Source organism: Grampus griseus (genome assembly GCF_964374135.1).
Source record: "Grampus griseus genome assembly, chromosome: 8".
In the NCBI taxonomy this organism is placed as follows: domain Eukaryota; kingdom Metazoa; phylum Chordata; class Mammalia; order Artiodactyla; family Delphinidae; genus Grampus; species Grampus griseus.
Genome location: NC_139002.1, coordinates 22,329,146 through 22,353,229, shown reverse-complemented (window position 1 = coordinate 22,353,229; position 24,084 = coordinate 22,329,146). Strand labels below are relative to the sequence as shown.

Below are 24,084 nucleotides of genomic sequence, written 5' to 3'. Positions count from 1 at the left end.
TCAGGCTAATAATGCCTTACAAACAGAAAACTTGCTCAGTGCTGGTGCTTCCCTGATGGCACAGTGGTTAAGAATCCACCCCCCAATGCAAGGGACACGGGTTAGAGCCCTGGTCCAGGAAGATCTTACTTGCCATGGAGCAACTAAGCTCGTGTGCCACAACTACTGAGCCTGTGCTCTAGAGCCCGTGAGCCACAATTACTGGGCAAGCCCATGCACCTAGAGCCTGCGCTCTGCAACAAGAGTAGTCCCCACTTGCTGCAACTAGAGAAAGTCCATGTGCAGCAATGAAGACCCAACACAGCCAAATATAAATAAATAATAAAATTTTAAAAAGTTTCAATTCTTCTCCAAAATCTGCCAACTTTTGTTCACTTTCCAGAACCTTCAGGGAGTTGCTGTTTGTGTTTTGTTCAGAGTTTACAGTTGTTATCTATAGAGTGGTCAGTCTGTTAATACGTCACTCTGCCATACCAGAGTCCGAACTCTTCAACACTACTTTTTTTAAGAGTAATCTTTAATTTTGAAATAATTTTAGATTTTCAGAAAAGTTACAAAGATTGAGTACAGAGAATCCCTGTATACCTCACACCCAGTTTTAGTTTCCTCTAATGTTATCCTCTTACATTATCATGGCACATTTGTCAAACTAAGAAACCAATATTGGTGCATTACCATTAACTAAACTATTGATTATTCAGATTTCACCAGTTTTTCCACTAATGTCCTTTTTCTATTCTAGGATGCATTCGAGGATTCCACATAGCATTTAGTTATTATGTCTCCTTAGTGACCTTTTTTGTGTCTTTTCCTGGTTGTTTTTTTTTTCTGACCTTGACAATTTTGAGGCTTACTGGTCAGGTAACCCCACAGAACATCCCTCAATTTGGGCTTGTCTGATATTTTTCTCAGGATTAGACTGGGGTTATGGGTTTGGGGGAGAAATACCACAGAAGTGAATTGCTCCTCATTACATTCTATCAAAGCATAGATGATATTCACACAACATCACTAGTGATGTTAATCATTCAGTTAAAGTACTATACTTTTTGAGGAATTACAGTGTATGCAAAACTTGTTTCTACATTTTCCCTTCTTCTTAAAAAAGTTTTATGGAAACTCCTTGATTAAAGACATCATGTAGTCCCACCCCTCACTTGAAATCGCTTCCTTTCAGCTGTAAACTCTAAGATTAAATAATTGGAATTGATAATATCTAGAGAAGTCTGTCATGGAAAAGAAGATATGCAGAGAATGATACAAATACATGTTTCTTCCAAATAAGTTCTTAATATCTTGTGGTAGGCCAATAGTGCATAATAGAATTTAATGGCATGCCTTTCCTTTATTAGAAGATTAACAGCTTAAAACATTTAGTTATCTGGCTTTAGGATGGTGCCTGAGGAGTTTGATGGTAGTGAGAAGAGAAGTAGAAAGAAAAACGTGTGCATGAAATAAAGACCAGCTATTTTAAGTGTAAAACAAATATTGGACTTGAGGGCACAATCGTTCAAAATCATAAGTTTGAGTTTTGGTATGCTCACTCTGAACTAAAAAGTACCAATCAGCATGTTCAGATAAGAGCACAAAGATTCTCTATTTGTACATTCTCCAACTCCATCCCAGCCAAGGAGTGAGTCTTAGGAAACTGACTTTCACTCCTTGAGTCATAAATTTGCTTTTGATTGTCACATCTCTATAGAAAGCAATTTAGGAAACACATTATTTCATGACATTAAATTTATTTCTATAATTAAAAACTAGTTTTTAAGAAATTTGGGAGTGTAAACCAGTTATTCAAGCTTAATTGGGGTATTTTATAAAATTGTTTTCAGTAAAAGGTCTGTTTCAGTGGTTTAAAAAGCCAACTTGAAAGCTCAATATACAAAGAAAATACCTAAACATGAGGGAAGGGGATGTTGGAGAGGGGGGCTCCTAGAGCTCTGACCACTCTATTCCTCTTCTATGGTCTTTGAGGTGTTTCAGTAGCCCCTTTAAAAATCACAGCTCAAACCAAGGTAAATGATTCCAAGAGTTCTCAATATTTACCATTACATTTCACATATTTTAATAAAAAACTCTTTGGGAGAAACATAAGGCATACAGGTGTCTTTATTGGGGATGTGCCAAAAGATGAGTTATTGGCTTCAGAATACAAGTGAACTTATTGACAAAATAGAACAGGTCAATCAGAATAAAATATTTTTCTTTAAAAAATTAGGGGAACAAAACTGCATTAACCTTTTTTCTCTCCATCCTAGAAATTACATAGCTGACTGTATTTCACAGTAGCTAACCCATGTGAATACAGGACAAGCTATGGTTCTCACCTGAAAGTGGCCACGAAGTTCACTGTGGGCCAGCCTAAGACAAAGGATTTCAGGGCATTGGTGTTGCCTTCTCCCACTTCATCCACACAGCTTGCTGTCCACATGTCACTTAATTTTATTTTATTTTTTATCTTAAAGTTGTTGTTATATCTAGAAAGATAAGAACCAGACAGGATTTTTTGTTATTCTGTTTCTTAAATTTTATGAGAACTTCTATACTTGTGATAAGAGGACAGTTTCCACTAATCATGGGCAAAGAATGTCTTATTCATTTTTCTTACCTTCAGTGCCTACCACAGTAAACTGTAACATTTGGCTACCTTAGCCCAAAAAGGCCGTTGAAACATTTGGTGTATTGGTCCTCATGCCTGCATTTATGGCAGCAAATAGCCATAAACTGGCAGCTTTATTTTTCTATACGTTGAGCATTGCATTTGGATCAAAAACCTAATTTTAAACTTACTGCTGTTATACAAAAAGAATTCTTTTATTATTTACAACTTGCTTATTTCCAAAATTATTTGAGTGGCTGAATAAAAGATTAAACATAAACATTATTTATTAAAATATTTATAAAATTTTCACTTTATATGCACTAAAAATATAAACTGGAATTAATTAGAGAAATTTACAATGCATTTCCAACTGAGTGGTTATGATTTTCTAGTCTTTAGAAGCAAAGATTATTTTAAATTTCCTTTTTAAACCATTTCCCCTTATATTTTGGCTAAAATTGAAAAAACTGTAGCCTAAGAATAGACCTTAAACTAAGCTGAAAAAAAAAAAAGATGCCAGGAAGTATTATATTTAAGTAGAGTTGATGCAATTAATATTTATCTCTGGGTACAGAGAAGGTGATTTACTTTTAAGCTGGCAATGAAATTGCTTTTTGACAATTTCTATCTAATCCCCCTTACAACCCTGATAATGACACTATCATATTTCTTGACCTAGTTTACAGTTTTACAGCATTAAGCTCATAATGAACCTGAGACTTAAATAGTTAGAAGGCACTGGTAAGGATAAAAAGAATGCCCAGGGACACGTCGGTACTTCCTATCATTCAGAGCCATTTATGGAAACATTAAAAGCTAAAATGAAATCAAAGATGCTTCATATGGAAGTATCCCTAAAACTCGTCATGGAATATTTAAAGCTAAAATTCTTCAGTAGGATTTATAAAATGTAAAGGGATTTTTCAGGAACTATACATGAAGACTAATCTAGATTCAAAGCCTCATCTATGCTTCCTGTAGCGCACACAAGGTAAGTACAATAGAAAAGTGCCTTGAGGCACAATGCCTTCATTCTATATTTCATTTCAGTATTTTCACCCTATTGCTATAAATCATTCAATTTTTTAAAAAGTAAAATCCTACTTCTTTTGTTTTTTCCTTTTAAAAATCTTATTTCTTGATGGCAGCTATCTAGGTAATATAAAACTGAAACTATGAATCTTTTCCAAGGAAAACTATGTTTCCATATCTGTTTTCATACATTTTGAGTTTTTTAATACAGGCCTCTCTTTATATTAGATACTTCAAATACCATGTGGGAACTTGTATACCTATTGACTTGGAAAAAGCCATTCCAACGATTCCTTCCCTAGATCAATAAAGTACCAAGATTTCCACCTCATTATACAAAAAACAAGGAACTGTCCAAAAGTGTAAACAATACTTCCATTCTAATGGTCAATATTTATTGAGAACTTACCATTTGCCAGTCACTGTTAACACTTTACACATATTAAGTTTAATCCTCAAACATTTTAGAGATGAGGAAATGTTGTCACAGGGAGGTTAAGTAATTTGCCAAAAGTCAAACAGCTTAACTAGCAGAGCTAGAATCCGAACCTGAGCAGGGTTGATTCTTGAGCTTGTTTATGCTCATAACCATTAAGTATCTATAAAAAGCCCTGGATATAGTCATTCTTACAAAGCACCTGGAGGTGACTTTGTATCCATGAAGTTTCCTTCAGCTTTACTATCTTAAGACTTACTTTTTCAAATCTCCTCACCTACAAGGCTTTCTGATGGGACTGTTTATTATGGAAGTAGGGGAGAAATCTCATGAACATTTATGTCCATAAAGCTAGAGGTACTAGTTTAAAAATATTTAAAACAAGTATTCCAATAAAGCTTTATATTAAGATGGATAGTATTAGGGTCACAGTGTGTATCTTCAGATTTTTCACTCTCAATTTCCAACAGTATTAGACTATTCCAATGGAAATTTAAAAGTATGAATTCCAGTGAACCGTTGAAATACATAGGATTCTAGAGAGATTTCCTTCCATTCTAAGATGGAGATGGTCTATTAAATACGTTTTGGGGTAGAGAATATGGTATATTCCACAAGTATCTGATGGTAATTCTACTGGTAATGAATTAATAATCAGAACTTTTTTTCTCCTCATCTTTTTGACTTACACAGAATTCATCATTACTTCCCTATTTGTTTAGGAAATAAAATATGAGAATAGAGATGGCTTAAGAGGGTATGAAATAACTACTTTCATTTCCTTTTAGTAAATTCCAAATAGGTGCTCTATGGCTATTAACAGAGATAATATCAGCTTCTTTCTAAATACTCTGATGCTCATAAACATTGTTTTTAAAAAAATGTAAAGCCCTACTTCTATAGGAAAAATAATTTTTTTTTTGGAAAAATAATTTTTAATTCAGCTTTCTAATGAATATCAAAAGTGGTCCCTAAGGTCGCATCCAGCTTTAATACTTGTTCTAATTCAGTATGGAAAAGAATGACAATAAACTCAAAATAATTTTAGGCAAACATTGTCAACATTCAGCATAAAATGGAGCAAATAAAATACCTTAGCCAAAGAAAGAAAGACTTTGGGCTTTCGTTGTTCTTCTTTATCTAACTCCTTTAGATGGTAGGTTAGGTTGTTTATTTGAGATTTTCCTTGTTTCCTGAGGAAGGCCTGTATTGCTATAAACTTCCCTCTCAGAACCACTCTAGCTGCATATCATAAACTCTGAAGTGTTGTTTCCACTTTCATCTGTCTCAAGGTATTTTCTGATTTCTTCTTTGATTTTTTTCATTGACCCATTGTTTATTTTGTAGCATGTTGTTTAGTCTCCACATGTTTGTGACTTTCCCATTTTTCTTTTTGTAATTGATTTCCAGTTTCATACAGTTGTGATTGGAAGATGCTTGATATAATTTCTATCCTGTTAAATTTGGTGACACTTGTTTTCTGGCCTAGTATGTGATCCATCCTGGAGAATGTTCCATGTACACTTGAAAAGGATGTGTATTCTGCTGGGTTTGGTTGGAGTGTGCTGTAGCTATCTATTAAGTCCACCTGGTCTATTATGCCATTTAAGACCACTGTTGCCTTAATGATTTTCTGTCTGGATGATCTGTTCATTGATGTAAGTGGGGTGCTCACATCCCCTACTATAATTGTATTATTGTCAGTTTCTCCCTTTTAACATTTTCTCTCTTTTAACATTTGCTTGATATATTTAGATGCTCCTGTACTGGGTGCATGTATGTCAATGAGTATAATACCTCTTCTTGTATTGATCCCTTTATCCTTACCTAATGCCCATCTTTGTCTTTTCTTATAGCCTTTGTTTTAAAGTCTACTTTATCTGATATGAGTATTGCTACTCCAGCTTTCTTGTCTTTTCCATTTGCATGAAATATCTTTTTCCATCCCCTCACTTTCAGGCTGTATGTGTCTTTAGCTGTGAAGTAAGTCTCCTGTAGGTAGTATATAGATGGATCTTGGATTTTTTAATACAATCAATGTTTTTTGATGTATTTTTTCCAATGACATTTAAAGTGATTATTGATAGGTACTCTTATTGCCATTTTGTTATTGGTTTTCTGGTGTTTTTGTTTTCCTCTCTGTTCCTTTTTTCTTGTGGTTTGATGATTTTCTTTAGTGGAATATTTGTGTTCCTTTCTTTTTAGTTTTTGTGTATCTATTGTAGGTTTTTTTATTTGTGATTACCATGGGGTTCATATATGTTGACGTATATCTACTTGTTTTAACCTGATAGTCATTTAAGTTCAAACACATTCTAAAAAAATCTACATTTTTTCTTCTTTCCCCCACATTTTGTGTTTTTGATGTCCTATTTCACAAGTTCATATTTATCCCTTAACTGTTTATTTTATTTATAGCTGATTTTTACAATTTTTGTCCTTTAGACTTCATACTGTCTTATTTAAGTCATTGATCCACAGCCTTTACTGTATATTTTCCTTTATTAGTTGTATGTTTCCTTTTCTGTAATTTGTTACTTCTTGTTGTAGCCTTTCCTTTTCTACTAAGAGAAGGCTCTTTAACATGTTTTAGGGTCAAGTTAGTATTGATGAGCTCTTTTAGTTCTTGCTTGTCTGAGAAGTTCTTTATCTCTCCTTCAATTCTGAATGAAAACCTTGCTAAGTAGAGTAACTTAGGTTGTAGGTTTTTCCCTCTCAGCACTTTTAATATATCATGCCATTCTGTTCTGGCCTGCAAAGTTTCTGTAGAAAAATCAGCTGATCGCCTTATGGGGGTTTCCTTGTACGTGACACTTTGTTTTTTCCTTGCTGCCTTTAGAAGTCTCTCTATCTTTAACTTTTGCCATTTTAATGTGGTATGTTTTGGTGTGGGTCTCTTTTGTTTCATCTTGTTTGGGACTCTCTATGGTTCCTGCACCTAGTTATCTGTTTCCTTCTTCAGGTTTGGGAAGTTTTCAGTCATAATGTCCACAAATACCTTTTTGGCCCGTTTCCCTCTCTCTTCTCCTCTGGAACCAGTATAATACAAATGTTAGTATGCTTGATGTTGTCCTACAGTTTCTTTTTGATTAGTGATTTTCATTATTCTATCTTCTAGAACACTTATGCATTCTTTTGTATTATCTAGTCTGTTAACTCCTTCTAGAGTGTTTTTCATTTCAGTTATTGTATTCTTAAGCTCTGACTGGTACTTTTTATATTTTCTAGTTCCTTGTCAAAATTCTCACTGTGCTCATCTATTCTTTTCCCAAGTTCAGTTAGCTTTTTTATTACTACTACTTTGAACTCTTTATCTGGTAAGTTATTTATCTGTTTCATTGGTTGTTTTTTTCAGTTTTTTTTCTTGTTCTTTTGTTTGAAACAAATTCCTCTTTCTTCTCATTTTGTTTAACTTTCTCTGTCTCTATGAAATTAGGTGAATACTTACCTATCCCAGTCTTGAAGCAGTGTCCTTGTGTGGGAGTATTCCTATTCAAGTATGTGTGTTCTCAGTGGCTTTGGTGGGAGAGCTGGATCTGAACTGAGCATGCGTCATATCTTCCCCCAGGGTGTGTTGGCAGCTATCACCTTGGTGAGAGGTAGGGCTCGAGGCAGAGGCCTAGAGCCAGAGCCAGGTGTAAACTAAGCTTCTCCTATGTTCAGTAGCTATCACCACCCTATTTGTGGTAGGGTCAGGTCCATACTGATGGAGCAGAAGCCCTGAGGGTCAGATATGAGCTGGTTCTGTTCCTCTAAGTATGCACTCTCCCCTCTCCCAGCCATGGTACCTTCACCCCAGAGGGGAGTAGTGATGCAGCAAGAGGGATTTGGAGCAGGCACCTGGTGCAGCTAGGGCACACACTGGGATGGCTCCAGCATGTCAGTCAGAGCTTCAGACAGCTCCTGATCTGTTGCCCTCTGTGAGTGCCAGCAATAAACATCCTTGCCGCATTTAACTGCAGTGCTGGGTCTGAGCTGGCTCCATCCCCTGCAAGTGCACACTTGCCTCGGCAACATTAGCCTTCATCCTAGTTGGTAATTGCACCAGAGTTAGAGGCGAGGCTGGGGTGTTCATTATTGTCAGAGCCCTGGGCAGTTTGAATCTGCTTCCTCTGCCTTGTTTTGGGAGTAAGCAAGAGTGTGTCCATTTCTTCATGGGTGGAGTCTCGGTTTCTTACAGCCCTCCTGTCAGTCAGTGGTTTTCAAACCAACTAAGAGGACTTGTCTTCCCAGTGCTGGCTGGGGTGCCCAATATGTGGTTCAAACCCCTCACTCCCCAGGGAGGATCTGCAAGCCCATGATACCTCCTTCCTCTTCTCTTCCCTTCCTAGGGATGTGAGTCCTGACCTGATTGCTTCTCCTCCCTTCCTTCCTGACTCCCTGTGGATCTTTCTTTACAGCCTTGGTTGCCGAAGAGTCTTTCTGTCAGTCTCCAGTTTGTTTTCAGTGATAATTTATTTTCATGTAGATGCACTTTTGATGTGTTTTTGGGGGGAGGTGAGCTCAGCATCCGTCCTCCTACTCCACAATCTTGATCTCTTCCCCACCCACATCTTATTTGTGACATGGCATAACTTAGGTGTGAGGGTACGGATAGTAGAAAAAAGTTTACTATTCTCTAGTGACAAAAAATCTCTTTGATGAGACTGGATTTGTTAAACTACTCTTTCATGATGTTTCATAAATAGTGAGAATGGGGGAGGGAGCAAGTTGTAACTATCGTGTTCTAGGTTGGATGATAATTGCGCTGGCATTTAGTGTTGAGCGAAAAGTGAATTCTTTTGGTTACCTCTAAAGTATATTCCAAATATGTCTGCATCCTTCCTTTAACTGCCATTTCCCCAGATAAAGCCTTCATTATATCTCATCAGGACTACTACAATAACCTCCTGTCCAGTCTCCTTGCTTCTACTCTTTTCTGTCCTCTAATCCATTACCTATCATAGCCAGAATGATATTTTAAAAATATGTACATTATTCTACTCCCCTAATTAAAACCATTTGGAATGAAATCCAAACTCCTATCATAGCCTTTGTGGTACCCATCCTCCAAGATGGCCCCCAATGATCCCGGCTTCCTAATACACTTGTGTAGTTCCCTTCCAATTATACCAAGGTTGATCTGTGTGGCCAATAGCCCCTACATCAGAAATGATGGTATACTACTTTCAAAATTAGGTTATAAAAGACTGCAGCTTCTATTTTAGGTGTTCTCTCCCTTTAATACTCTCTTCCTCACTCTCTTGGATCTTTCACTTTGAAGGAAACAATACCACGTTACAAGCAGCCCTGTGGAGAAACTTACATGGAGAAGAACTCTGGAAAGCAGCCATTGTGGAACTGAGGCCTGCCAGGATCCACATAAGTGATCTGGGAAGTTTCAAGATTCTCTCCAGTTAAGCTCTGAGATGACTATAACCCTGGTTCAACACCTTGACTGCAACCTCATGAGGGCCCCTGAGCCAGAACCACTAGCTAAGCCATTCCCAGATTCCTGACTCAGAGAAAATGTATAAGATGTTTGTAGTCATAAACTGTTATGTTTTGGGGTAATTTGTTATACAGCAATAGATAATTAATAGATAATTAATGCAGCCCATAAAGGTCCTGATAACTTGATCCTTGTCTATTTCTCCAATCTCAATTTATATTACTCTCTTCCTGCTTATTATGCTGGCCTTCTTTTAACTCCTCCAAAGGGCCAAACTTTCCCTACCACCCTTGTACCTGCTGTTCCCTCTGCCTAGAATACCCATCTCCCTAATATCTGCATGGCTAGTTGTTTTTCATTCTTCATTGATTTATTTCCCCCCGACTATACTTACCTAACATATATCCCATATTTCACTTCACCGTATTTTATTCACAGCATTAAGCACAATTTGTCATCTCTCCCTACACACATTAGAATGAAAGCATCAAAAAGCAGGGACTGTACCCATCATATTCTTCACTGTATCCCCTTTATTTATTCAGAGAATGGCACAGAGTGGGACTTAAATGAACACTTGTTGAATGAATAAATAATTAAAACATCTTTTCAAAACCAAATCAAAACAAAACAAACATAAGACTCACTTCAGATATTAGTTATGGTAACAGAGGCCAGATATTCTTACAGTGAACATTGAATATAAAGGTTACCTTTGTTGGTGGAAATGCAATTTTATAATGATAACCAGGAGAGAGCGTCCAGAATACCTACTTGATTTTGGCCACGATAAACAGATCATTGAACAGGAAAAGATGTCGCTCCTGCCTCTGCAGACCTCTTTTCAGTTCTACCCGGCCATCAATTAGCAGAGTTCTATTGGAGCACAAAAATGATGACAGAAATGCACATGTGTCCACGCTAGCAGAAGGACTTTCCCTGTAACAGATCAAACAACACAGATCTTTAGTCAAATGATAAAATATAGGATTGAGTTTCTACAAAAAATTATAGGTTAAATTTGGTCAAGAAATATAAAGCTCTATAATTTTTTTAATGCAATGGCATAGTTTTCTAACAGGTCCCTCAGTCTGTCTCCACATGATGGTCCTTAATATTTTATTATAAAATTTTTTAAACAAAAAGCAAAATTAAAAGTTTTATAATAAACATATGTATATCCCAAACTAGATTCTACCATTAAAATTTTACTGTACTTGCTTTATCAGATACCTATCTAACTCTCTCTCAATTAACCCATTCTATTTTTGACATTTCAGTAAAATCTGCATACATTTCCCCCTAAATACTTCAGCATGCATATCATGTACAGTGAAATGCACAATTCTTAGGTGTATATTTTCTGAGTTTTGACAAACGTATTCACTTGTGTAATTTAAACCCTTATCAAGATATAGAACATTATCATCACTCCAAAAAATTTCCTTTTATCCCTTTTCAGTTGTTATAGTAATTAGATGAAGACAGCCTCTATGTATTGGCTCAAGTTGTTTATCTCTTTGTTGCAGGCTGAGATCCATTAGCTCCAAAGTCTGCTGGAACTAAACTAACATTTTTATATATACCCAATTATTTAAAAAATAACCCAAAACAAGCAGATTTTTAACCATTTTATAGCTTGCCTGCTTTGTATATTCCACAAAACTACATCCAACACCTGCTAGCCATTGATAAGACAGAGGCTTGTGGTTATAAGACCCAAGTCACTACTACCTTTGGAGTTCTCTGACCCAGACTCCCCACCATGCTACTGAGCAACATCATTTAGACATGTAATCTCCAGAGCCACCCACTCCAATCTCCTTCACCTCAGGAATTCCTTTGCCCTCCTCCTTTTTTGGATAGTGGTCCTTTGGCCATAAACCTCTAGATTGTCTCATGCTGTAAGGGACTTCCTTTCTTATGCAAACCTGTCCAAGGGTCATATTTTTTCATTGATCAGCCCCCAAGTCCCTCAAATTCCTTACAACAGTCAATCCCTACTCCATCAACCCCAAGGCAACCATTATTATGATTTTTCTTCCCACTGAAGATTAGTTTTGCCTATTCTAGAATTTCATATTAACAAAACCTTAGTATGTACTCTTTTTGTGTAAGATATTTCTTACTCAGCATGTTTTTGTTACGTTTATTAGTAACCCATTCCTTTATATTGATGAACAGTATTCCACTGTATAAATATATCAGTTTTCTTATTCATTCTCCTACTGATGGATACGTGGGCTATCTCCAGTTTTTAGCTATTATGAATAAAACTGCTATTAAACTTCTATTGATCTTTTTTATGACCTATGTTTACATTTTTCTTTGAGAAATATCTCACAGTGGAACTGCTGGGTCACAGAATAGGTGTTATGTTTATTATTAGAAAAAAAATACCAGTAAGTTTTCCAAAGTGGTTGTACCAATTTATATTTTCAACAATACTGCAGGATAATTCTAGTTACTTCACAACCGTGTCAACATTTGCATTATCAATCTTCTAAATTTTGGCCATTCTAGTGTATATATAGTAGCGTCTCATTAAGATTTTAATGTGCATTTCTCTGATGACTAATAATGTTGAACACTCATGTTCTTATTGATTATTTGTATATATTAATTTGTGAACTGTCTCCAAATATTTTGCCTACTTAAAAATATTGTGTTATGTATCTTTTTATTATTGAGTTGTAGGAATTTTTTATATATCCTGTATCTATCTATCTCCTGATATACATATATATACACACATATGCACATACATACCTATACAATATACATATATATACACATATATATATCCTCTGTCAAATGTTTTGCAAATATTTTCTCCCAGTCTGTGATTTGCCTGTACATTTTCTTAAAACTTAAAAAGTTTTTAATTTTGATGCAGTCTAATTTATCATTTTTAAAATGGTATTTGTTTTCTGTGTCCTTTCTAAGAAATCTTTGCCTACCCCCAAGTCATGAAGATACTCTCCTATGTTTTCCACTAAAACCTGTATGATTTTAGTTTTTACATCTAAGTCTATGATCTATCTTAAATTAATTTTGGTTTATGGTATAAGGTAGGTGCTAAGCTTCATTTTGTTTTTCTGTACGAATACCATATTGTTCCAGCACCATATGCACAAAAGGTTTTCCTTTCCTCAGTGGATTTCTTTGGTACCTTTGTTGAAAATCACATGACTGTAAGACCATGGGTCTATTTCTAGGCTGTCTATTCTGTTTCACTGATCTTTTTAAGAATTAATCTATGCCAGAACCACATTGCCTTATTATTCTATCTTTACAGTAAATCATGAAATTAGGTAGTATAAATCTACCAACTTTTCTTTTTTTTAAATTGCTTTGGATAATCTAAGTCTCCTGTATTCACATACACATTTTTGAGATTAATGAAGATGAAGAACACAGTAGAGAAAACACATTGTGGCTGGGGAAGAAGAGATGAGTGCAGCTTCAAATATACTGAGTGTGGAATTACCAGGGGACTAGGTGACATGGGGAGATAAGGCAGGCAGCCAGCACTTAAAAGAGATGTCATATTTGTTATCATACAAAGACAGTTGCATAAATAATACTATGGGAATGACTAGAACTGCCCAAAGGGGCAAAGAATAAGAAAAAAGGCAGAAACACATCCCTGAAAAAAATGTAATCTGAAGGGGTGAAGAAAGGAGGAGAATCTGTGAACAAGATGGAGAGTAGTGAATAAAGCAGCAGAAAAAGAAGAATAAAAAGCAGTGGTGGTCTGTAGTACTGAAACTGGTGAAGGGGATAACAAGTTGAAGACTGAGAAGATGTCTGGGAAAAAAGTCATCAGTTGTTCATTAAGACCTTCAACTAAACAGTTCCAGGAAAATGGTGAGGGCAGAACTCAAATGGTCTAGGGTTTGAAGTGAGGAGTGAAAAGAATAGTGAAGAATTAAAGGCAGTAAATCTGGTTATTTTTCAACAGCTTAACACTAGAAAGTGACTTTAAGAGGAAAGGAAGGAAGAAGAGAGAAACAATACCTAAGCCCTGAAGGTAGGTACCATCTCTCATTTTACAGATTTGGAAACTGATGTTCATAGCAATTAAAACACACTGCTGTTAAGTGAAGCGGACTTACAAGTTAAGTATGTTCAAAACACTTACTTTAAAAAATTCCATGTAGCCTTTCAAAAGGAAAAGAACTTCATTCATACCGACTCAGATTCCTCCTCCACCCATGGCAGTTGAGCTCAGTAGTTTAGGACTTGATGGGGGTAGGGGAGGGTGTGGGCTAATCTAAGACTTTTTCCTAAGTAGTGTGACATGGTGAGTTATTTTGGGTGCCTCAGTTTCCTCATTGTAAAGTAAGGCAGTTGGAGTAGAAGGTCTTTAAATTCCTTTTATAATTTGTATACGTGACTAACTATACTAACATGTACTCAAAAGGTGGAATTAAGATTACTGATGAGAGAGGTTGGGCCAAGACAGCAGAGGAGAAAGACCTTGAGCTCACCTCCTCTCACAAACATACCAAAATCACAACTATATGCAGAATAACCCTCACTGAAAAAGACCAGAACCTATCAGAAAAGATCTTCTACAACTAAGGACATAAAGAAGGAACCACAATGAGATAGGTAGGAGGGGTGGACTCGTGATATAGTCAAGTCCCATACCCTAGGGTGGGTGACCCACAAATGGAAGAATAATTACATTGCAGAGGTCCTCCCACTGGAGTGAGAGCTCTGAGCCCCACATCAGGTTCCCCAGCCCAGGGGTCTTGTACCAGGAAGACAAGCCCCCAGAGCATTTGACTCTGAAGGCAGCAGAGCTTAATTTCAGGAGCCCCACAGGACTGGAGGGAAATAGAGACTTCGCTCTTAAAGGGTGCACCCAAAATCTCACATGTACCAGGACCCAGGGCAAAAGCAGTAATTTGATAGAAGCCTGGGACAGACCTATCTGCTGGTCTTGGAGAGTCCCCCAGACAGGCAGGGGTTGGGTGGCTGTGGCTCACCCTGGGGAAATAAGACACTGGCGGCAACCATTCTTGGAAGCTTCTTCTACTACGTGGAAGCTGGTGCTTGCAGGTGACATTGTGGGATGCTCCCTCTGGCTCATTAGTGCCAAGACATAGCCCCAACAGCCTGTAGGTGCCAGTGCTGGGATGCCTCATGCCAAGCAACTAACTGGGTGGGGACAAAGTTCCACCCATTAGCAGACAGGCTGCCTGAAGACCTCCTGAGTCCACACCCACCTCTAGACATGCCTCTAGACATGGCCCTGCCCACCAGAAGGCCCTGGACACAGCTCCATTCACCATTGGGCAGGCACCATCTCTGGAAGCCCCTGGGTCCCCCACTGCCCTACAGGAAGCCTGCACTAGCCTCTAGACCAGTCTTATCCACCAGGGGGCAGACAAGTAAACCACTATCCTGCAGCCTACGGTACCCGGCCTGCTCACAGCAGGCCAGACCTTGCTGTGAGACCAGCTGGGCCTCAGCCCTGCCCAAGAGCAGGCTGACACAAGCTCTGAGACACCCTGGACCCCATACCCAACTGTATCAGGAAACCCTCCCCCAACCAGTGACCTGACACGAACTCTGGGATCCCTGGGCTCTGCAACCAGCTTCCAGGACCCAGCTCTGCCTGGCAATAGTCCAACATGAACCCCAGGACCTGGCTTCACCCAGTGGGTGAGCAATAGCCCTGGAGTCCTCTGGACCCTGACTCTGCAAACCAGTGAGATAGCATAAGCCCCGGGGCCCCCTGGGGTTCCACAGTCAGCCACGTTGTGACCCAGTCCCAACAACCAGTGGCTGGCAGCCTCTGCACAAGGTAAGACCCTGGGCCATCCAAGCCTCCAGACCATCTACATAGTCAGCCTGCCACAACAGAAGGATACATGCAGCCCTCATAGGGGAACTTCTAGAGCATATAGATTGGGTGATGAGAGGGGACTGTGCTACTGGAACACGTAGGACATACCCTACAACAGGCAACTTCTCCAAGGTTAGGAATCATAACCAATCTACCAGATACATAAAAATAGAGCAACTTAGGCAAAATGAGGCGACAGAGGAAAATGTTCCAGACAAAGGAACAAGATAAAAACCGCAGGAGAAGAATTAAGTGAAGTGAAGATAGGAAATCTACATGAGAAGAAGTTTAGGGTAGTGACTGTAAAGGTGATCAAAGAACTTGGGAATAGAATGGATGCACAGAGTGAGAAGTCAGAAGTTTTTAACAAAGAGTTAGAAAATTTAAAGAACACCCAAACAGAAATGAAGAATACAATAACTGAAATGAAAAATACATTAGAAGGAATCAACAGTAGACTGAATGATACAGAAGAATGAATCAGCAAGCTAGTAGCCAGGGTAGTGGAAATCACTGATGCTGAACAGCAAAAAGAATGAAAAGGAATAAGGACAGTTTGAGAGCTCTAGGACAACATCTAGTGCACCAATATTCCCAATACAGGGATCCCAGAAGGACAAGAGAGAGTGAAAGGGGCAGAGAACATATTTGAAGACACGAAAACTGAAAACTTCCCTAAGTTGAGAAAAGAAACAGTCTCATACAGAATCAACCCAAAGAGGACAACCCCAAAACACACTGTGATTAAAATGCCTAAAAATAAAGATAGAATACTTATGAAAAGCAGCAAGGGAAAAGCAACAACTTACCTACAAAGGAACTCTCAGAAGGCAATCAGCTGACTTTTCAGCAGAAAAATCTGCAGGCCAGAAGGAAGTGACATGATATATTTTCAATGATGAAAGAGAAAAACCTACAACCACGAAATCTCTACCCAGCAAGGCTTTCCTTCAGATTTGGAGGAGAGATCAAAAGTTTTACAGAGAAGGAAGAGGTAAGAGTTCAGCACCACAAAACCAACATAATAAAAAATGTTAAAGTGATTTCTCTAAACAGAAAAGGCCACAACTAGAAATATGAAAATTATGAAAGGAAAAATTTCATTGGTAATGGCAAATATACAGTAAAGGTAGTAGGCCAACCACATATAAAGCTAGTAGGAAGGTTAAAGGACAAAAGTAGTAAAATCATCTATATACACAGCAAGTAGTTAAGGGATACACAAAAGGATGTAAAATATGATGTCACAAACAGTAAACACGGGGGGCAGGTAAAAATGCAGGGTTGTTAAACTGCTTTCAAACTTAAGAGATCAGCAACTTTAAACAATTGTGTATACACACACACGGCTACATAAAAGCCTCATGGTAACAATAAACCAACAACCTATAATAGATATACACAAAAAAAGAAAAAGGAATCCAAACATAACACTAAAGACAGTCATCAAATCACAAGAGAATAAAAGAAGAAAGAAAAAAAAGACCTACAATAACAACCCCAAAACAAGTAACAAAATGGCAATAAGAACATACATATCAATAATTACCTTAAATGTACATGGACTACATTCTACCATCAAAACACAGAGTAACTGAATGGACACAAAAAACAGACCTAAATATGTTCTGCCTACTAGAGACTTGCTTCAGATCTGAAGACACACACAGACTGAAAGTGAGGGTGTGAAAAAAGATATTCCATGCAAATCAAAAGAAACTAATATAAGCATTTCTATCTTATATCAGACAAAAGAGATTATATAGTAAAGACTGTTAAAGAAGGACACTACATAATGATGAAAGGATCAATCCAAGAAGATAGAACAATTATAAATATATATGCACCCAACATTGGAGCACCTAAGTACATAAAACAAATGTTAATGGGCATAAAGGGAGAAATCCACAGTAACATAATAATAATAGGGGGCTTTGACACACCACTTATATCAATGGACAAATCATCCAGAAAGAAAATCAATAAGGAAACACTAGCCTTAAATGACACATTAGAGCAGAAGAACTTAATTGATGCATGTAAAGCATTCTATCTGAAAGCAGCAGAATACATGTTCTTTTCAAGTGCACACAGAATGTTCTCCAGGATAAATCACATGCTAGGCTACAAAACAACGCTTGGTAAATTTAAGAAAATTGAAATCAGATCAAGCATCTTTTCTGATCACAATGCTATGAGACTGAAACCAACTACAAGAAAAAAAATGCAAAAATCATAAACATGTGGAGGCTAAACAATACACTACTAAACAACCAATGGATCACTGAAGAAATCAAAGAGGAAATCAAAAAACACCTAGAGACAAATGAAAACAAAAGCACAATGATCCAAAAACTGATGGTACTCAGCAAAAGCAGTTATAAAAGGGAATTTTATAGCAATACAAGCTTACCTCAGGAAACAAGAAAAACCTCAAATAAACCATCTAACCTTACACCTAAAGGAACTAGAGCAAGAACAAACAAAGCCCAAAGTTAGTAGAAGGAAAGAAATTATAAAGATCAGAGCAGAAATAAATAAAATAGAGATTAAAAAAATAGAAAAGTTCAAGGAAGCTAAAAGCTGGTTCTTGGAAAACATAAACAAAATTGATAAACATTTAGTCAGACACTCAAGAAAAAAAGGGAGAGGGCCCAAATCACTAAAATCAGAAATGAAAAAGGAGAAGTTACAACTGACACCACAAAAATTCAAAGGATCACAAAAGACTACTACAAACAACTATATGCCAAAAATGCACAACCTGGAAGAAATGGACAAATTCTTAGAAAGGTAAATCTCCCAAGACTGAACTAAGAAGAAACAGAAAATTTGAACACACCAGCTACCAGTAATTAAATTAAATCAATAACTTAAAAACTCCCAACAAACAAAAGTCCAGTACCATATGGCTTCACAGGTGAATTCTACCAAACATTTAGAGAAAAGTTGACACCTATTGTTCTCAAAATATTCCAAAAAATTGCAGGAGAAGGAATATTCCTGGGCTCATTCTATGAGGTCAGCATCACCTTGATACCAAAACCAGACAAAGATGTCACACAAAAAAGGAAAATTACAGACCACTATCACTGATGAATACAGATGCAAAAACTCTCAACAAAATATTAGCAAAATAAATCCAACAACATATTAAAAGTATCATACACCAGGAACAAATGGGATTTATCCCAGGGATGCAAGTAATTTTCATTATCTGTAAATCAATCAATGTGATAGACCACATTAACAAACTGAAGAATAAAAACCATATGATCATCTCAATAGATGCTTTTGACAAAAAGCGTCTGACAAAATTCAGCATCCATTTATGACAAAAACTCCCCAGAAAGTGGGCATAGAGGGAATAAACCTCAACATAAGAAAGCTCACATATGACAAACCCACAGCTAACCCCATACTGGATGGTGAAAAGCTGAAAGCATTTCCTCTAAGATCAGGAATGAGTCAGGGATGCCCACTCTTGCCACTTTTATTCAACACAGTATTGGAAGTCCTGGCCACAGCAATCAGAGAAGAAAAAGAAATAAAAGGAAGTCAAATTGGAAAGGAAGAAGTAAAACTCTCATTGTTTGCAGATGACATGATACTATACATAGAAAATCCTAAAGATGCCACCAGAAAACTACTAGAACTAATCAATGAATTTGGTAAGATTGCAGGATACAAAATTAATGCACAGAAATCTCTGGCATTCCTATACACTAACCATGAAAAATCAGAAAAAGAAATTAAGGAAACAATCCCATTTACCATCATAGCAAAAAGAATAAAATACCTAGGAATAAACCTACCTCAGGAGGCAAAAGACCTGTACTCTGAAAACTGTAAGACACTGATGAAAGAAATTAAAGATGACACAGATGGAAAGATATATCATGTTCTTAGATTGAAAGAATCAATATTGTTAAAATGACCATGCTTCCCAAGGCAATCTATAGATTCAATGCAATCCCCATCAAAACACCAAGGACATTTTCCACAGAACTAGAAAAAATAATTTTAAAATTTGTATGGAAACACAAAAGGCTTTGTATAGCCAAAACAATCGAGAAAAAAGAAGAAAGCTGGAGGAATCATGATCCCTGACTTCAGATTATCCTACAAAGCCACAGTAATCAAAACAGTATGATACTGGCACAAAAAGATACACATAGGTGAATGGAACTGGAGAGACCAGATTAATTAATTATTAATTAATAATATATTGGTCAATAACAATGTATTTGGTCAATTAATCCATTACAAAGGAAGCAAGAATATACAATGAAGAAAAGACAGTCTCTTCAATAAGTTGTGCTGGGAAAACTGGACAGCTACATGTAGAAGAATGAAATTAGAACATTCTCTAACACCAATATACAAAATAAATTTAAAATGGATTAAAGACCTAAATGTAAGATTGGAAACCATAAAACTCCTAGAAGAAAACATAAGCAGAACTCTTTTTGACATAAATTGTAGCAATAATTTTTTGAATCCATCTCCTAAAGCAAACAAAATAGAAGCAAAAATAAGCAAATGGGACCTAATTGAACCTAAAATCTTTTGCACAGCAAAGGACACCACTGACAAAACAAAAAGCCTACTGAATGAGAGAGAATATTTGCAAATGATATGACTGATAAGAGGTTTAATATCCAATATATATAAACAGCTCATACATCAGAAAACAAATAACCTGATTTAAAAATGGTCAGAAGACCTGAACAGACATTTCTCCAAAGAGGACACACAAATGGCCAAAAGGCACATGAAAAGATGCTCAACATTGCTAATCATCAGGTAAATGCAAATCAAAACCACAATGAGATATCACTTCACACCTGTCAGAATGGCTATCATCAATAAGAACACAAGTAACAAATGTTGGTGAGGACGTGGAGAAAAGGGAATCCTCATATACCGTTGGTAGGAATGTAAATTGGTGCGGCCACTGTAGAAAACATTATGGAGGTTTCTCAAAAAGCTAAAAATAGAACTACCATTTGACCAAGGAATTCTGCTCCTGGGTATATATCCCAAAACAAAGAAAAACACTAATTCAAAAGATACATGCACCCCAATGTTCACAGCAGCATTATTTACAATAGCCAAGATATGAAAGCAAACTAAGTGTCCATCAACAGATGAATGGAGAAAGAAGAAGTGGTATATATATATATATATATATATATATATATATATATATATATATATATACATACATACATATATATATATACACATACATACATACAATAGAATACTATTCAGCCATAAAAAAGAATGAAATTTTGCCATCTGCAACAACATTGACTTGAAGGGTATTATGTAAATTGAAATAAATCAGACAGAGAAAGACAAATACTGTATGATATCACTTCTATGCAGAATCTAAAAAATACAGGAAACTAGTGAATATAATTAAAAAGAAGCATACTCGCAGATACAAAGAACAAACTAGTGGTTACCAGTGGGGAGAGGGAAGGTGAGAATGGCAACATAGGGGTAGGGAATTAAGAGGTACATGATATTACGTATAAAATATGATATAAGGATATACTGTAAAACAAAGGAATATAGCCAATATTTTATAATAACTGTAAGTGGAAAATAACCTTTAAAAATTATGAATCACTATATTGTACACCTGTAACTTACATAATATTATACATCAACTATGCATCAATAGAAAATTAAAAAGAAAATGATAAGATTACTGATGAGAGGGAAATTCTGTGAAAACAACCCTATCCTAAAGTATAGTTTATAAAGGCAAGGATAAGCATACATGAAAGTGGCCTCAGGGAAACAAGCCAGTGTAAAATCCAAGCAACAGTAATAACAATAATGACAAGAACTATGAGATATTTCTTGTATTAGTCTAATTTTTAAAGGAGCTCAAAGAAAAAGAATTTGTCAGGGTCTCCATCAAAGTATAGGGTATAAGAGACCATGCTCTGTCATCCCAAGTATCCGGTTCACATGGCAGCTGCAATAAATGGAGATTCTGGCTTATCTATGTTTCTTGGATTTGAATAGTATGGGTCTCAGTGTCTGATCTCTCCTGGGTATACTAAAGGGCTGAGAACCACACACTATCTTGATAACTCTCTGAGGTAATATCCGAGTAATCAGCCATCCTTTCCTCTATTACAGTTGTTCTTAAAGTGTGGTTTCCCCACAAGTGGCATCAGCAACAACTAGGAACTTCTTAAAAATGCAGAGTCTCAGGGCCACCTCAGACTTACTGAATCAGAAACTTTGGAGGGTTGCCTGAGCATTTTGTATTTTAACAAGCCACTCAGATGATTCTAATGCATGCTGAAGTTTGAAAACTACTGTTCTCTTCCAACTCTCTAAGACTGGTTCTAACATTCTAAAATTCTACAACTGTGTTTTTAAACTAAGTATAAATAGCATTTATTTCTACTTAAGGTAAAGTGAAATTTTAAGATCTGTTCCATCATTTCCTGTGTTTTTTGAGGTATAGTTACCATTCCAAATAAGTGAATTCTGTTATGCTCACTAATTACTAATTAAGCACATACTATACATAATTTGCAGCGATGAAGAAGTGAATAACAAGGCAAATAAATCAACTGAAGTCCTTTGAAATAAAAGGGAAATGGAGTTACTATGTTTAATATTATAGATTGGAATTAAACAGAAAGACCCAGATTCACCATCACACAGAAAAATCCTTCCTATTTCAAAATCTTCTGGGGTGGGGGAATAGGAGGAGGCATAATAGCATCTTGTATTACGTAGTGATTTTCAAATTTATAGAAAACAAGAATAAAATTTAACTTACTCTTGTGAAAACGGAGCAAGGACAAGGCTAGCAAGCAATGAATGAATGAAGAAATGGCTTACAGCATTTTACATAGCTCTAGTTTCTTAATTGCCTGGCAGGAAATTTTTGCAAGGGGAAAATCATTTTTTGCATTTTGGCTTTACATATTCAATGAATAACTGCTTTCTGATGACAATGATAAACCATTAGATAGTAGTATCATTTAAACCAGGGATCCTCAAACTATTACTCAGAGGGTCTGAGAGTAAGTAGTTTAGGTTTTGTTGATCTCTGTTGTCAAATATTCAACTAGCCATTGTATGGCAAAATTAGCCATAGATAATACCTAAAGAAACAGGTGTGGCTATGATCCAAAAAAACCTTATTTATAAAAACCGGCAGCCACTCTGGGCCATAGTTTGCTGACCCTAGTTGAAACAATATTACTTCTAAAACATTTAAATGCTTATAAATAAAGACTAATCTGAAGTAATTAGGGAGTTAAAAAGAATTTTGTTTGTTTGGGGTTAGCATAGACTAAAGGTTAATTAGGTTATATCAAAAATGGTTTGTGTTTTGAAGCAATTCCAAAGGATTTTAGTACATAATAATTCATTTTCCATCTCACAATAACACTTTCAAATAAATAGATTTGATGATGGTGTGGGGGATAACTCACAATGAAGTTAAAAATCTTGCTTTTTCAGTGTAGATTTATCAATGTACATGTCTACAGTCTTATCATTTTAAAGGTCTACATATAAGTAAGGCAAGAGACGCCTCGTGATTTTAGCAAGCTAAGCATTGGTTAAAAAAAAAAACCAACATTCTGACAGCACCCTACAGAAAAATAAACATCTCAGTACTCACATAATTTAAAAAGAAAAAAATCTTTTGTAGAAGGAAACAAAAACACAAACAACCTTTGTTTTTTTAAAACTACAATCTTAATCAGTGTTTCCTACTTAAAAATGTATTTCTCAATTATGTGACTCTGAATTGTTTATTTTTATCCCGAGTGCAATGTAGATGTGTTTATTTTAGTCTCTTTGAGTATGGAAATGGGAAGGAGGGCAAGATGTAACCTTCTATTTAGCCTCTTAATATAGCTTGATTAGGTTTTACAAGTTATAATTAACAAAGCTCTAAAATGATCTAACAAATACAATCAGAGTCTAAGAATTAACCTGCTGCCTGCATCTTATGTATTAACATTCCATTTTCAAATAGGTTTGTGAAGCCACTTCAGAAAGGCAAAAAGGAGTTTTAGGACCTTAATCATTTTTCACTAAAACTAGATAATAACTTTCATGAAACTGGGCCACAGTAGTATCTCTTAATATTTATTACTAAGGAGATTTGTTAAAGATGGCGGAGTAGAAGGACATGTGCTCACTCCCTCTTGCAAGACCACTGGAATCACAACTAACTGCTGAACGATCATCAACAGAAAGACACTGGAACTCACCAAAAAAGATACCCAGATCCAAAGACAAAGGAGAAGTTGCAGTGAGACAGTAGGAGGGGTGCAATCACAATAAAATCAAATCTCATAACCGCTGGGTGGGTGACTCATAAACTGGAGAACAATTATACCACAGAAGTCCACCCACTGGAGTGAAGGTTCTGAGCCTCACATCAGGCTTCCCAACCTGGAGGTCTGGCAACGGGAGGAGGAATTCCTAGAGAATCAGACTTTGAAGGCTAGCGGGATTTGATTGCAGGACTTTGACAGCACTGGGGGAAACAGAGACTCTACTCTCGGAGGGCACACAAAGTAGTGTGCACATCAGGACCCCGGGGAAGGAGCAGTGATGCCACAGGAGACTGAACCAGACCTACCTGCTAGTGTTGGAGGGTTTTCTTCACTGGAGGGGGTGGCTGTGGCTCACTGTGGGGACAAAGACACAAGCAGCAGAAG

General features: G+C 36.7%; 1 protein-coding gene across 1 annotated transcript in view; it reads right to left on the bottom strand.

Moving 5' to 3' along the window:
* ARHGAP20 (Rho GTPase activating protein 20) overlaps positions 1-24,084 on the bottom strand; it is a gene marked incomplete at both ends in the record, with an annotated part of 147,956 nt that overhangs the window by 47,688 nt on the left and 76,184 nt on the right. The window contains 2 exons of the mRNA XM_082660470.1: positions 2,331-2,480; positions 10,279-10,443. Of these exons, the coding sequence (XP_082516596.1) occupies positions 2,331-2,480; positions 10,279-10,443 (315 nt within the window). The remainder of the gene's footprint in view (positions 1-2,330; positions 2,481-10,278; positions 10,444-24,084) is intronic.